At 39.6% G+C, this 17,271-nt stretch overlaps 1 protein-coding gene across 1 annotated transcript in view; it reads right to left on the minus strand.

The window, feature by feature from the left end:
* LOC104628180 (semaphorin-5A-like) overlaps window positions 1-17,271 on the minus strand; it is a gene marked incomplete at its 3' end in the record, with an annotated part of 39,234 nt that overhangs the window by 17,036 nt on the left and 4,927 nt on the right. The window contains exons 2-4 of the mRNA XM_010296684.1: window positions 13,110-13,172; window positions 5,612-5,710; window positions 4,175-4,388 (exon numbers count right to left, since the gene is read on the minus strand). Coding sequence (XP_010294986.1) covers window positions 4,175-4,388; window positions 5,612-5,710; window positions 13,110-13,172 — 376 coding nt within the window. The remainder of the gene's footprint in view (window positions 1-4,174; window positions 4,389-5,611; window positions 5,711-13,109; window positions 13,173-17,271) is intronic.

Consider the following 17,271-nt stretch of genomic DNA (forward strand, 5'->3'; position numbering starts at 1 on the left):
CATGAGAGGGAGAGGTAGGTTCTCTGTTTCACAGTTTCAGGTTTACTATCCTGCAGCCAGCTGGGTTGTTGGATGGGGAGAGTGCTGGTTTGCAGCAGTAGTTAACTTGTCTGGGTGATCACGTTCCTCTTGTCTGAGAATAGAGACAGAGTTACAGAGTACTGACAGGGTTGGCAAGAAAGGTAAGGAAAACACGGGGTCTGTCTCTTCACTGTCAGATGATACATTTTTTGTGAGTGACCCAATCTGTAGAACTGTTGAACTACGGTGAATGCTCAGGTCATAGCACTAAGGTAGTCTGGTCCTTCAACAGCATCCCTCATGGAGACAAGCAGAATCTCTGCATGGTGATGACTGTAGTCAAAAACGTACTCGTTGCATTTAGGCCAGCTGCATTTAATGTTGCCTATAGGAGCACCCAGAAGACAGAAATAGGCTCCATAAGCAAAGCATTAATTTCTTTTTATAAAAGAGGAGGAAAGTTCTGAGGTAAAAAAAATGGTAACTGGTGATTGTATTCAGAGATGATCAAGAGCTGAAGACATTACTCCTCTTAATGTTAAAAGAAAATACGTTCAGTAACTGCCTCCAGATGCTTCTTTCCTCCACCACTGAAGAAGCATTTGGCCAACTGTTCTTTCTGCCATTAAAAATTGTCCGAACAGACAAATTCAAGGGAGTCAAATCTCAAATATTGTCAGCATGTTGTCTAGTGGGTTGTCGTGGTTTAGCCCCAGACGGCAACTAAGCACCACGCAGCCGCTCGCTCACTCCCCCTCCCACAGTGGGACGGGGAAGAGAATTGGGAAAAAAAACTCGTGGGTTGAGATAAACACGGTTTAATAGGACAGAAAGAAAGAAGGGAACAACAATGATAATACCAACACAGGAATGTACAAGAACAAGTGATGCCCAATACAGCAATTGCTCACCACCCCGTGATCGACAGCCCGTCCCCGAGCAGCGATTCCCGTCCCCCGGCCAACTCCAGTTTATGTACTGGGCATGACGTCGTATGGTAGGGAATATCTCTTTGGCCAGTCTGGGTCAGCTGTCCCGGCTGTGCCCCCCCCAGCTCCCCGGGCACCCCCAGCCTGCTCGCTGGCCGGCCAGCACAAGAAGCTGGACTGTCCTTGACTGCTCAGCAACAACCCAAAACATCAGCACATTATCAACAGTTTCTCATCCCAAATCCAAAACACAGTCTCACACGAGCTTCTGTGAAGAAAACCAGCTCTATCCTGGCTGAAACCAGGACATGCGTGAACAAACAGCATATTCACAGAGACCCTCTAAGACGGCTCCACAATAACTAGCTCTAGTCAACAACATGATTTCTGTGTTGGCAGTGTTGCTGTGTTGTCCATCTACCTTTTCTGGATCAGTGCTTGCTCAAGATCTTTGTGCTTCACATACCATGCGGTCATTGAATTTTCCTTTTCCGTTCAGTTATACTCTCACAGTAGATTCTTGTAGGTTACTTTTACACATATCCTGAATAATTTGTATTTTTAACAAAGCTATCCAAACTCTTCATCACCCCAGATAACTGAGTCTTGAGTACATCAAGAAAATTATAATACAGAAATGAAAGTTCACTGACTTCTCCGTACTCTACTAAGGTTAAGCACCTGATCAGAATGATGCTCAGTTACATATGCTGAAAATAACTGCTAACTTACCTATTCAACTGATGTGGATTGCTTCCAGACCTATCAAGCCTAGAACGCAGGACCTGGTAATAAATACATGACTCTCTCTGAACCAGAATGAATGGGGAAGCTCAGATAGGCCATCAATTTATTTGTCATATCTGTGATGCCAGAAGCTGAAATCACAGCATGGTATATGGGATCTCATCCCATCCATGTGACACATAAGCTCTGTTTTCCCCTCCCACACTATGTCACAGCTTCTGTGATTACTGACCTGCCAACAATTAAGGTTAGGAGCAAGGTTTCTCTGATGAAGATTCAGAGTTTCCCATGTCAAGATCCTTCACCGCAACTTACAGTGAACACTGACAGCAGACTTAAGCATCCCTAAGCATATGGGCATGTCCCTTTGGCCTGACTGATGGCACTGAAAACCCCTGAAGGCACCGAGAAGAGTGCTAGCCATTAAAATCAACAATGTCTTTGCTGCGTAGCAGTAACAGACAGACCAAGATAATCAGCTGTTTTAGAGTACCACCATCGTCCCCAGAGATGGTTTGAATTGGTCCAATGTGATTTGCACAGTAGAAAACCTAAGTAAGAAAAAACATTGCACCCCTAAGGGAAACATGTATGTAAAAGAAAAACTTACTTTAAATTGGGAACATTCACAGACACATGTGCACGCACATACACACCTACAACAAGGCTGAATTACAGTAACTGCCAGCTACTGTTGCTGAACAGGTATTGACTAGAAGTTTCCATTACAGTTGATGCCTTACTTTTAGGGTTATCTGTGTTACTTTCTCACTGAAAGCAGCAAAATCTTCACTTCCATCCAAGCACTGAAAAACTAATGCAGTTTCTTGGCACTGAGTAACATATGAGCAGGCAAATTGACATAAAAGCAGATGAATCCCCAACTCAAGCAGATGAATCCCCAATTCTTAGCTACCCCAGAAGACATTCCCCCTCCCTTTCACATAGGTAACTGGGCTGCTTCCAGCCTTTTATTGGATTTGCTTGAACTGGCTCCAATTAGAAAACTCATCTTATTCCTCCTCCCCAAAGATAAAAGCCGCACTTTCCTGGCAACTTAGCTGTGAACAGTTCTGACGCAGAAGAATGAACTCGAACAGAGAATGTAGAGGTGCAGCTGAAGCTTTAAACAGACAAAATGTAAATACGGTGAATCTGATTAAGAGGAGTCTGGGGGGAACTTTAGTGTCTCCTTTGGCATAAAACATATCCAGTTAAACTGAAAATTCAGTGTGAAGATTCTTCTCCCTCTGACAGAAGTGCCCATGTATAGCACAGACAGCAATTAGTTCCAATACAATGGCTGTGTGGACAAAAGGTGCCTGAACAGGGATATCTATACAATGAGTTAATTTTTCCTCTCACATTTCTTGTGCACTGCTGTAATTCTGTTACGTTCCATGCAGTTTGTTTTTTTTTTTTGTTAATTAATATTCTAAAATCAGATGACCTTCAGAGAAGGTCACAAGTTTCTCCAAGCTACCTCTGATGGCTTCTTTGTACAAGAAAAATACAGCAAGCAAATGCACACAGTTCAGCATTCAGATTATATGAGAACTGAAATATTAAAAATAAAGTCTGTCACTTGCAGCTGACCTAATGTTCTGAAGCTAGAAGGATTTATATTTGTACTTCATTTCAAACATGAGAATAATCCCATCATAATATGAAAGTACTGTGGGAATACGGATTGATGGTTACTGTTGTGTCACGTAGCATGCGTTATGAAAATATGGGGTTTTTTTACTGGGACAAGCATGGGTACATTATAATATACATAATTTCACATTTTATGTTGAACAATAATTTTCATTTTAGAAGAATCTGCTGGTTTTTTGTAACACATAAAATGGCAAGTGTCCCTGTTACAGCTCAGGAATACCTATCTGTTAACAGCTTCTCCCAGCTGGAAATCCTCATCAGGCAATTAACATCCATGACACAGAAGTCATTGCTGCAACACGATTTTATGATATGTTTTGCAGACTAGTCTATATCCTTTGGCTACAATAAGCATCAAAAACGTCAGCCACCTAAGCAGCTTGAAAGCACAACTTTTTCTGTTTGTCCTGCAGGCACCTGCAAGGAAAGCCAGGAGAATGCAGCCCATTCTAAACTGTTTATTTTCTGCATCAGGTTTTTGAGCAACTCAATAAAAGAACACTCAAGGCAAGCTACTGCTCTTGGCTGATTCAGCTTTACCATGTAAGCGCACCTGAGAGATACAGTACAGCTCATCTCTATGCCTGCAAACATAACTTAAATATATACGTGCACATCTACAAACTGCAACTATACTAATTAAATGCCATAATACTTATAATAGTAAAATAAAAACATGTATTATGCAAAATGGTTTTAAAATGAGATAAACAATACTCCAAGAACATTCAAATTCTCATAATGGTATTTCAAGACTGTGAATACGGAGAACATGTGTTAAAAAAAGATGAGTCTCATGGTCCATCAGCACTCACCATTCAGCCACTTGGAGTTGTACTGGGCAGTGCGGAGAGGAGGAAGGGCCCCCAGACTGCGATAAATGGCAGGATCCCTTCCTGGAAAATCCATGGCTGTAGCAGCATATAATTCCCCACTGGAAGTGAGAAGAGCAGTGGAGTTGTGCTGAGGACTGTAAGGACAACGAGCCATGCCACTGATTTGATCATGTATCTCTGTCAAGTTACTTAACTGTAAAAGAGTAAGAAAAGGGGATTAAAATGATCTGAAAATTATCATTTCAGCCAAGCTGCATCAATCTGAGGAAAATCCTATCACAAATACCAGTTACCTGCTTTGGTATTATACAACAGTACATGTAAGTACATGTAACTACATGAACTGAGCTTTACATCAATCTGAAACTGTCTCATAGAGAAAGTTTTACTGCAATGTTGTCTGATCTCACTTTTGTCACTTTGGTATGTAAAGCATGCAAGTTAATCATTAGCGCCATGCTTAAAATGTTTTCTATTAGAAGGGGCTCAAAAATTAATTATGTCTACACAGATTGTTATTATGAAAAAGAACAGATCTGATCACCAGAAGCAACCAAGGTATTCACTGTAGCAATTCGTCAGACAATGAAAAAAAAATCTATTATTTGATTTGCTGGTGTGTTCTTGGAAAGAATCTCACATGAAAAATGAGATTTATAAAATGGAGCTTTCCAGTTCAGCAGAACTATCCGTCTGATTTAGTAGCCCTAATACTTTCAGCCATAAACCACAGTATGATGTTAATATATTATTTCAAAATAAAGGTACAATATGTTTAAATACAACAAATGTGCCAAGGAGTTTTTTGGTGATACAGCTATTCTTTCTATTTAAACACCTCTCCCCTCCTGAAATACAAAGCCAGCTTAGTCCAAACAGTGACATTTTTATTTTTATTATGACTATTATTGATCCCTAATGGACTTTCTTTCTCTGATACACATAAATTACAACTAGGGTTTTTTTTTCAGAAACAGAATGACAGATTTTCTCAACTCAGATTTCTCATTCTCACCAGTCAGAAATCACTAATACAGGTACTCTCATCTTCTCTGGAACTACACATACACGGTATGCAGCTACCCAACTACATATTATAACTAAACGAGTTGATGCCAACCAAACTTGACAGAGTGGCAGAAGTCTTAGAAATACCTAAGGTTCATCAAAATTGGCATGTGGGAGGAACCGAACTGCTCATAGCTGTTCTCTCTCCCATAGCTGAGGAAAAGACTGCAAAAAGAGATCATCAGTTAACTCTCCTCCTTGGCCTGCCACTAGCCAAATAGCCTTCTACACATCAGTTCACCCATCAATACGCAAATAGCCTGGACCCAACCACAGCACGCTCTGCTTTTTAAGCTGCTGGCTCGGAACAGGGACTTGAGCTTGTGGGATGAAACATTTAACTCATACCGTCCGATTGGTGCAGATAGGAGTGAATGCGTTGGTTCCACAGGTAAAGAGATGGTTGCCTCCAACAAGAAGCACTCGAATGTAGTTCTGGCATTCTTCCTGCCATGCAGAAAAGAAAGATTACATCCAGTGATACTTCACAGGACAGGGAAGACTAATTATGATTTGTTTTCCATGGTTATGTGTCCACACATAAAAATTTGGGGGAACAAGGCTTAAGCATACCTGATGTGTTAGCAATCATGATATACACAGATCTCCTAACTACAATACATGCATTCATCAGTCTTTGTGAGAAGTTCTTAATAGGGTAACAATAAAACCCCGCAGTACTGAAGATTTCTTCTAAGTGTATATTTCAAAAGTTTAGCTAAAATCTGAAGTGATAGATGCTGCCTTAAATAATACACTGCTGTCCCAAGAGGTCAGATTCTGCTTTTAAAGACAGATCAGGCCAAGGGAGGAAGTTTGGAAGAAAACAGGAGAAAGAACAGGTTGTTAATAATACGAGTATGTTGAAACCACTAGAAACAAAATTCTTGAGATGTTCAGATGCAGATTTGTCACTACTAGTTTCAACATTTTTACATTATTTTTTATTAGAAGCATCTATATTTCCATTAATTTAAAGTTTCTCAAGAATTTTCTTTATCTCAATACATAGATGCTCACACCTGAGGAATAATTATACATGTTTTTTACCACATTAGGATGTATGAAGGCTTTATGATGTTTTCGCTCATTTCAGAAGCTAGAAACCAACAGCAATTTTGTTTCTTTATTTGTTAGTTTATTCAGACAGAAAGCCTTGTTCTGCAATGCTAAAAATCTCCCAGAACTGTATGTAGGAAAGATTTGAACCCTCCTCGCGCAAAAATCAATGTCCCTATCCAATAAAATGAACAAACTCAACAACATGCTTAGAGAAAATAAAGTTTCCTGGAACCTTCCATTTGAATGCTCTCCAGCATTCATTCACAAGATAGTGTCATGTAAAGCACTAAGAAAACCTTGTGAAAATACAGCTACACAATTTGACCACCTGAGGAATGTGAACATACACAAGTCTATGGGACCCGATGAGATGCATCCCAGAGTCCAGAGGGAACTGGCTGATGCAGTTGCCAAGCCACTCTCTATGGTATCTGAAAAGTCCTGGTAGTTAGGTGAAGCGCCTGGAGACTGGAAAAAGGGAAACATTGAACCCATTTTTAAAAAGGGTAGCAAGGAGGACCCTGGGAATGACTGACCTGTCAGCCTCACCTCTGTGCCTGGGAAGATTATGGAACAGATCCTCTCAGAAGCTACGCTAAGGCACACAGAGGGCAGGGAGGTGATTTGAGACAGCCAGCATGGCTTCCCCAAGGGCAAGTCCTGCCTGACTAACTTAGTGGCCTTCTATGATGGAGTGACCACATCAGTAGACAAGGGAAGAGCTATGGCTGTCGTCTATCTGGACTTCTGTAAGGCCTTTGACATGGTCACCCACAACCTCCTTCTCTCTACATTGGAGAGATTTGGATTTGATGGGTGGACTGTTGGGTGCATGAAGAATTGGTTGGATGGTCACACCCAGAGGGTAGTGGTTGATGGCTCAATGTCCAGATGGAGATCGGTGATGAGTGGTGTCTCTTAGGCATGAGTACTGGGACTAGTACTCTTTTAATATCTTAATCAATGATACAGACAGTCGTATTGAGTGCACCCTCAGCAAGTCTGCAGATGACACCAAGCTGAGTGGTGCGGATGACGCCTGGATGTGATGGCATCCAGAGGGACCTGGACAAGCTCAAGGCATGAGCCCATGTGAACCTCATGAGGTTCAACAAGGCCAAGTGCAGAGTCCTGCACCTGGGTCGGGAAAACCCCTGGTATCAGTACAGGCTGGGGGATGAAGGGGTTGAAAGTAGCCCTGCTAAGAAGGACTTGGGGGTACTGGTAGATGAAAAGCTGGACATGAGCCAGCAATGTGCGCTCACAGCCCAGAAGGCCAACCACATCCTGGGCTGCATCCAAAGCAGCATGGCCAGTAGGTCGAGGGAGGGTATTCTGCCCCTCTACTCCGCTCTGGGGAGACCCCACCTGGAGTCCTGCATCCAGCTCTGGAGCCCTCAGCACAGGAAAGACATGGACCTGTTGGAGAGGGTCTAAAGGAGGGCCACACCTTTTCAGTATCTAAAGGGGGCTTATAAGAAAAGTGGGGACAAGCGTTTTAGCAGGGCCTGTAGCAATAGGAGAGGGGTAGTGGTCTTAAACTAAAAGGGGATAGATCTTGACCAGATATAAGGAAGAAATTTTTCACACTGAGGGTGGTGAAACACTGGACCAGGTTGCCCAGAGAGGTGGTAGATGCCCCATCCCTGGAAACATTCAAGGCCAGGGGGGACGGGGCTCTGAGCAACCTGATCTAGTTGAAGATGTCCCTGCTCATTGCAGGGGGGTTGGACTAGATGAACTTTAAAGGTCCCTTCCAACCCAAACTACGCTAGGATTCTATGAATTCTAACAGATATGCACTGGAATCATATAAGTAAATCCATGTAATAGTAATGGTGCAAAAGTCCCACTACCTGGCCTACAGGCCTATCCCTATTTTTACCCATTGGGTAAAAATACAAGGTCTTTATCCTGAACTTACCAAAACTGTCATTTTAATATTCTTTCAACCAAACAGAAGTTAATATGCAGCCATCTAACAGAATTGGGCAGTGCAACAAGCCTTTTAAAAAGTAATTATTTCACTTCTGGGCTATTTCTCTTTGGCAGGTTGTTTTTACTACATCAAAAAAAAACCAAAGCAATTCTTCCTTTTTTTTGGTGGAAGGGCACTCAGGGACATTCATGGACTATAACACAGTAATTTATTCTGCAGACTGTTCCCATCCTGCCCTTTGCAGCAAGCTATGGAATGTAAGTGTAGGAAAAATAAGTGGGTACTGACATTACAACCCATCCAACCTCTCCTCTTCATATTCCAGAGCTCCCTGAAATAGTGCCATTGCCAAATTACTTGCACGCTGATCACCCACTCTTTCTGTTCAAAAATAATGTTAATTTTTTAAACTCTGACATTCCTGGGATTCACAAGATTCTTCTCTTTGATTTTCCTCAGTCCTGTGCCAACTTCACAACAATCCATACTGTAACAAAGGCAAATAAGATAACTCACATCAAAGTTTTGTTGGGTATATAGTACAACGAAATCAAAACTGAAAGAACAGCTACCACATTCAGCTATTTTTTTCATATGACATGTCCACAAGAATACAAAACAAATTAAAAAAAAATAGTCATGAATAAAATAATCACCACCCAAAAACATATTGAAAAAGGACTCTGTTATTTAGTCATTTGAATTGTTCAGAGTCACTCTTCTAGCTCTGGAATCAAGCTCAGATGGCTCACTTTTTAGATGTGCAAAAAAGAAATGTGTGTTGTAGAAGTGGCACTGGTGAATACAAAGGACTTCAAAACCAAAGTTTTTTTCGGTTTGGGGGGTGATGGAAGGTTTGGTGGCCATCTCTTTATGTAGTCTTATTCTTCATTTCATCTTGACCTCTATGCTATATACTTTCCTATTCTTCTGTAAAAACATTGCTGAAGGAAAGAAATTCATTTAGCAAGTACTTTCTACTTTTATAGCAGCATACCTGAAACAGAATACAGCTATTGGAAACAATCCAGCAGCCAAGCAGGCTAGGTTGCTACTTAAGTTTAAGACCACCTTGTCAGTTCAAGGACAATCTGGCTGCATATGGTTATCCGTTTGCAGTAATGATTCTTGTATAGGCTAACATTTTAAACACACCTGTGTTTAATTTTTTAATACTTTTATTGAAAGTTCAGATGTTAACACACACAGCCATTAGAATCTTAAGTAAGCAAGGGATAAGAGATTTTACTCCGGCGATATTTTTTTTTTTGATCTCTCTCTGGTTTATTGTATTTTTACCATGTGTATTTGTATTTTTCCTTTATAACAGTCCCTACCATAAGTGCCAGTCTGAATGGTCAAATTTATTCTCTTAACCACGTGTGGTGTTTTAGACTTCTAAATACCAACGCGTTCTGGCCACAAGGACATCATTTTGTCTGGCTCGTTCCTGAAGCCACTAGTTATTTTAAGCAACAGCTTAAATTGGTGGATAAACGTCTGAAGTCTCAGTAACAAACATCAGCCTTCAAAGTCAAGTGTGCATTACACTGTCAAATGTGACAAATGTCCCTATATATTTTCCCCTTCAGCTCTTTTCCCTCCTTGGCTCCTAAAGCATAAGCCTCAGAACAACAACTACTGCTAACAGCTAGAGGCAAAAATTCTGTGCAGCTTCTTTCTCAAGAACAATAACAACATTAAAAAAAAAAAAAAGAGTTGTGTTTAACTGACCATTATCTCAAAAGTACTAGAGTTGCTTTAGGGTTCAAAGGTAGCTTCTGGTTTCAGGGCACTCCACCCGCAAACTGACTTCTAGTTTTGCTGCCTGAACTCACTGACCCCATGCTGCTCTGCGGGCAGCAGAGCTTCAAGAGAAACCAGGATTTGAATGAATAACTTACGGACAGCCATCCTTGTAATCCTCATCTCGCTCTCACCACAGCCTGGGTCGGCCTTACATACTTTGTCTCCAATCTTTCCTCTCCCTTCCTTGCAGTCACACATGTGTCTGCCCTGAAATCTGAAGTCACTCTGAGAAATGCTACAGAAATGCAACACCCAGCAACTCCCCAATTTGGGCTGGATCTATTTATACAACAACAAGCAAACAAGCAGTTTTTTTGGTAACAGTAACTGTAATTGTGTCTCCCCCAGGGTATTTCCTCTGAAGAGGGACAATTCACTGTAGCACTGGATTGAATTCCTCCTGGTTTGATAACTCCCAGTTTTTCCAAGGGAAGGCTTTTGTGGTTTGACTAGGAAGAGGAGCACGCCACAGACCAGGTGCTTTCCTCATCTGCATGCGTAAGTCCTCCTTATACAGAGAGTATAGTGACTTTGTTTTAGTTTTGGACATAAGGCAGTAAAACACAAACATCATTAGGCTACGCTTTCTCTGGCCTTTAAATTTATCCTTTGATTTTAACCTCAATGACACCAGTGAAAGCAAAAGAGGCATGAAAAAAAAGACAGTTGTCATTCCAGCTGGGTACGTTGCCTCAATCAACGTCTCTGCACTCTCCGGCAACTCCTACACAAAGTGTTCAGGCCACAAAGCCCACACACCAAAAAAAAGCCCTATGGTAACAAGGAGAAAAGAACGATTTCCTCCCAGGATTATGTAATGAAAGGACTGTACTTCTCTTCTAGATTGTGAATGAGGAACAAGGCTATGGATACAAATGAAACACTAAATCCTTATCCAACTAATAACAATACTAAGCAACCATCTCAGAGGTTGTTATTAGAATAGCATATATATTACTTCACAGTGACAGCACTAACTTCCAGTCACCAGTTTCTTCAAAAGGGTGCAATGAGCAGGAAGTAAAATCTGCATGTATTTACTACACTAAAGTCCACTCTTAAATGCATTTCACCAGTGCTGAATATTTCTCCTAGAAAAATTATTTAAGAGCAACATACGCTTCTGCGTTGTTGAATTGAATGTGGATTTTACACCACAAAGAGTATTGTAAACATAATATTCAAAAGTAGTCTCAAATTTACCGTTACTTTCATCCATCATGTTAAATCACAGTCACTGCACTGTGACTTCCAGACAAGCTGAATGTTATTCTCACAGTTTTAAACTTGGAAAATCTCTGTAAAACAGAGGCACAAACTCTTAGCTACACATTGCATTCCTACCATGACAGTTTCTACTGTATATGCACCTTGATCAATGCAACCTGTCATATTCAATTGTTACTTGGGCATGCTCTCTTACTTCAGAGTATTGTCAACTGAAAACTAAGGATCAAGGCTCAAGGGTTATATTACATGCAGAAGCATAAATCTTCCAGGGAGAAATCACAACTTACAAAATAAAACATTTTCTTAAAATATGAGATCCTAGAAGTCCTTTCTTTCTCTCTACAAACTGACAAGTTAGACCGTAGATCAGAATGCTTGCTAGATGCTATTTCTGCCATTAAAGCCTTCACACATGACATGAGTCACCAGAGTTTTTCTACTCTGATAAGAAATCTTTAAGTAAAATCTAACCCATTTCTTTTCTCTAGTTATTAATACCTTCTATATACCTAGCAAATCCTGCACCTTAATAGCTAGTGACCAGTAACTCTTAAATACATGTTTCCCACACTGGGATGGAAAGAAAGGGAAAGGAGAAGGACAAAGAAGGCAACACCATACTTAATGCTTTTTCCCAGTACTGTAAACTCATTTCTACAGTGAAAGATGTTCCTCCATAAAGATAATCATCTTCCACGCAGGAAGCTTTACACTGCACGTTCACTACACTTGCTTTTTTTTTCAATTCTGTCTTTATCTCTCCTCACAGTATAACATGGCCCTGCTTCTGAAGTGAGGCCATTCTTCCTCTTTAATCCCAAACAGAAATGGATAGGCAAAGAGTACGCTGCAACATTATTTTCCAGCACTTAATAAAAAGAAAGCTGGAAATGAACTGTTTAATGGGAGAACTTAAAAAGTCAGTGATTAGATGACTGTGCAGAAGAGACTCTTCCGCTGCTAGGTGGTAGAACCATTTGGAATACATTTCTGAAGCTTGGGGTTTTTTTGAGTTTTGCACACCAACAACAAATGTTGACATGCTGTACTGAACGTGGGTTCTGAAAGCAAGTGTGTGCTTCTGTAGTTATCGCTCTTAATGTGTTTTCCCTTTATGTTTTAATTCAATTAACTTTAATCATTAAACAATATCATAATTGAAGATATAGACTGCATGCATTTCTAACTGCTTTTATAATTAATTTGATAACTAGCTTCAGCTTAGGACAGTCACTAAAGGATTCAGCATCCATAGAGGTTCCATCTTAGCACTGCACTTACCTGTACAGAATAAAAGAAATTGGAGGTGGCCAGATAAGGAATTGGTTCTGAATGCTAAAAACATATCAAGTCCCATGTCTAAAAAGTTAGTGAGTTTCATATGATTTTCTTCATAGTGCCAGCAGATATGAAATATAAATGTTCCTAAAATTACATCTAATACACAGGGAAATAAATTGAGAATTTTACAAAGTAATTACACACTTATTTGTGATTTACAGCACTGAAAATGAAGTGAGAATACAGCCTATTACATATGTCATGTTGTAGAGTCAAAACAGTAAACTGTTGGAAACTAAAGTTCTTGATCATTTCAGAAAAGAATCACGTGACTGTACCTCTCACACCACACTCCCTATATTGTTTTTTATTCCTTTGCCTATACATCAGTGTCAGACTCCTTTCCTACAACCCTCTTCAGAAAGGGAGGCAGTAAAAATGCATAAGGTAGAGATTTATACACTAAATAACACCTGCTATTAACATATAAATTTTATTAAAGCAGAACAGCTGTCTCATGCTTACCTTTGATTTGCCTTTACTGTAACAGGCTCTTTTAGTAGCTTCATCACATTGCCATTCCACTGCCTGCAACCAACAGGAATCAGTTAGAGATGTACAGAAATATAAACCCCAGAGCTATCTAAGCCCATGCTTGAGATATGTGCTTCAGAAGCCAGACTGATGATTAGCTGTGGGTGATCCTATCCATAATCGCCTTACAAGCTTTTTCTCCTTAGAAATGTAGTTTTGCTGCTGATGGTTTTTCAGTGTCTTAACCCAAAATGAAGCTGGCCATCGCCATGTACCTACCACTACAGGAGAAATAACCACCATCACACTTGATGCTATTTAGACACTTTTGTATGAGTCTTGCTAAGGTAAGCAGTTAGGAACACAGAGAAGGGCTGACCCTCTCTCCCAAGCAGAATTGGGCGGCATCAACACAGCATCTGAGGTCAGCTCTGCTGAGAGACCTTGCCCCACAGGAAAATGCACCCTGTTGCTGTTGTTACACTATTTACCTCAAGCATCAAATGGAGATTTTAGTTTCTCAAGGTACGACTGCAGCACTAATCAGAAGGACTAAAACATCCATTCAGAGAAAGGAGCAATGGGTAAAAACATGCAAGACAACAGTGAAATGGAGCGCCGCAAAGCAGAAGCAATTCATCCTCATCATTGAGCTGTCTCTCTGCTTCAACAGATTTATGCCAGGACTGTAGCACCTAGTCTGCATTACTACAGTTTCACTGCATGAGTTAACTCCAATTACTTCCATATTTAACAGCTATGACTTACGAACTCTATTGTTCAGTGGCGCAGGTCGTATGCTTGGTGTTTACGTCCCAATACATGTACATATTTGAATGCCTGTATATGCTGTGTAGTCAGAGTGCATTTTAAATCACTCTGCACTCTTTCACCTCGACGGTGCACACCCGTGTGTTCGTTAGATAAAAATGCCACAAAGCACCATACGTTTTATCAGGAAGAACTGAGATTTCTAAACTAACCACTACTGCTTAATTATTGAAGCCACAGTTTTTTCATTTTTATTTACCAGGGAATAATGAAAGACCATTCATTAAGATTTAATATAGGTAATTTTTTGTACCTGTCTGTTAATGAAGACTATACTAATAGCAAGTAGGCTTTATAATTAATAAAAATAATAGAGTGAAAGCCTCTTGAAACTAAAGGGGAAAATGCTTTCAGAGTATACGATGCAGTGATCTTTGATTTGTGTTTCAACAAGCTCAAGAATAAGTTTTTCCATTTCAGGAGAAAAAAAAGACTTACAGAAACTAATGCCATTACTTCTCTTTCTCCACCCCACACCTTCTCATTTACAGTGTTTGCTTTTGCAGATGAACAGCTACAGCATACTGGGGAATATCTTGAAAACTTCTGGAAGAATCCACTTGTGAATGACCCTAGCATTTATAACAAACTGTATCTAGCAGCATGGAAGAAATCTCATACTGAGACAGATAAAAAAGCAGCAATGTGTTAGACAAAAAACAGCAATGACTTAACTTTTTTGATTCTGTAACGCAAAAAGCAATTTACGTCCATAACAGAGGTCACAGTACAAAAGATTGCTCTTGGATGACCAATGTTAAGTTCCTAATCAATCCAGTAGGACACCCTGAACCTTTATGTTATATAGCACCAGGTACAAGTACCTGGTACTGAATATATTATCTTTAAACAATACAAAAAATTTCAAATGCCTGGAGAAACGCAAGAATTATCAGTAGGAGGTCAGAGTAGAAAGATTCAGTGGAATATGGGTGCTTAAAAGGAAGGTTTGTGTGACAATATAGAGATATGGCTCTTGGTGGAGCCTGTAGGAGTGGCACATCCAGTATTACCTTAGCTCACAAGTGGTGAGTTGGAAACAATCACAGACTGTTAGCTTTTAGTCAAATGTTCTATTAGTTAGGATAAACGTCTTAGCTAGACCTCTCAAATCTTAAATATGAATAATTTTACCACGACATCACAAAACCACTAATACCATTATTAGCATAACTGAAAATAAACTTTCTTCTCTTTTTTTGACATCCACAAAATTTGTAGATTTAGATAAAGATATTAAATATTAAAACATTATGTAGGATTTCTGGATACCATAGTTAAGAGCACATACAAAAATCCAAATAGAATAAATTACTATTAACTATATATAAATACATATGCTTGCAAGCTAACCAAATGGCAAATTCTCTGGGAAAACCCTCTTCATGACAACATATGCCAAAGGGGAAACATTGTCTGGACAAGAAATTAGTGTAGACACACTGGTGACAAAGCTAAGTGCCATGTTTGAAATCAAATGTACTTGTAGTCCTATAGGTCTGGGTTCCACTGCTGGAGGAGACAGTAACAGAGCAGGCTGCAAATGAAGTATATTGCAAAGGCATTTGAAGAGAGCTGAGTAGTTCAAACTGTTCTACTTTAGTCCCTAAGGCTCCCGCAAAGTTCAGTAATGCATACATATGTCCTATTGCTGATTAAATGAAAAAAGCAGATATAGACAAACATTTCTATATACAGCTACTTTTTTCTTCTAATCTTCAGGAAATTTGGGGGAGTTTCCTACAAAATGGAAATTCAGATATTCAGCACAGCCTACTGGTAATATACAGGGGGAAGACAGGTGGAAATCTCCTCAAGTTAAATGTAATTTCCATGTGCAAATTGGAGGAGAAAAATGTGTCCTGAATCTTCAGCACAAAACAAAGTGTCCAAACAGAATACTAGCAATGTGAGGTTTTTTCAGTAGAAGATTAAGACTTTGAAGTTTTAATTCTGAAAGACCAGACACATATGGATTGTGTTACTTTAGAAAGCAAGTGCAAGACCAGGTTTACTTAAAGATATTACCGTTATCCACTGCTTGCATTAAACTGACACACTCTCCTGCTTGATACCATTTGCTGTTATTTCCATGAAGTTCAGGTGAACAGTGCAAATATGAAATGCATACTATGTTGGATATTTGATTCATTATGAAGGCTTACACAGCTAAAGTTTATCCTGTTAGGATCTTTTCTTTCCTACATTTCTTAATAAGAAGCTCCAATTTTCACATGGCAAAATACGACCTTCAGCATTCTGTGTACTGTTTTTAATTAATATTATAATTCTACTTAAGCTGGCAACAAAATTCATTGAACCAAATTATGGACACTCAAGTTTGTTCACTCTGGGGAAAGAGGAAACAGGGATTTGAACGGTAGCGCTAGAGAAAATAAGGATGGGTAGAGTATCAGCTACTGCTACACATCTCCACAAAGAATGTAGCTGCATAGGTTAAGGAGTATGGTTTAAGGTAGCACATCAGTCTGTTTCTGATAGCAAACTGACACTATTCACAGTGGTATGGCTTTTACAAATCCTGCTATCAACATGGTCTTTCAAGCACCTCTATAAATTTAATGCATTGGCTTAGTTTGTTTCTAATTTCCCAGTCTTCAGTGTAACTACACCCTAGTACGCATAAATAAACTTCTAAGTATGTAACAGTCACCAGTAGAGCAGTGCAAAATGCATGCAGTCAGATTTTTAGCCCTGTGAAAGTCCATTGTTGCCAACTCTGAAGACTGAACTTGACAGGCACAACTTAAACTTGACCCAGAGCACTCCAATAAGGAAGTCACAGTTCACTTTTGAACACGTAGTGTTTTCTTCAGTTAAAAAAATATACACAAACCAAAAAGCTCCATACAGATTTGACATAAAATCTGACTGAATAGAAACATGGCTTTGGTGCACGCTTAACTCTAAGATTGAACTCAAGTTTCAAACTGATTGCAGGCATCTTTTTGTAAAAGCTCAATCATAAATAACTATATCAGTGTTTTAAACATTACATCATTGATGTTTGCAAAGTGCTTCAAAAACTTCAGATGAAATCTCCCCTGGCATTTTCAAGGGATAGTGGAAGGAGAGAAATTCCAGACAGAGAAGAAACAAATTCCAGCTCAAGCTATATAATGAAAAAATTATCTTCAAAATGAAGAAAAATATACATCCAACACCCATCTATGTCAAGTTAAAAATTAAAGTATTAAAATGAACCATATTCTTTGGAACAACAAATATATTTCAGTAACTTCTCTGTTTGGATGAATGATAGGAGTCTTGCTGAAAAGTTAAGCTATTGTATCTTCAGCAG

The sequence above is a fragment of the Phaethon lepturus genome, unplaced genomic scaffold, assembly GCF_000687285.1.
Source record: "Phaethon lepturus isolate BGI_N335 unplaced genomic scaffold, ASM68728v1 scaffold3871, whole genome shotgun sequence".
Taxonomy (NCBI): Eukaryota; Metazoa; Chordata; class Aves; order Phaethontiformes; family Phaethontidae; genus Phaethon; species Phaethon lepturus.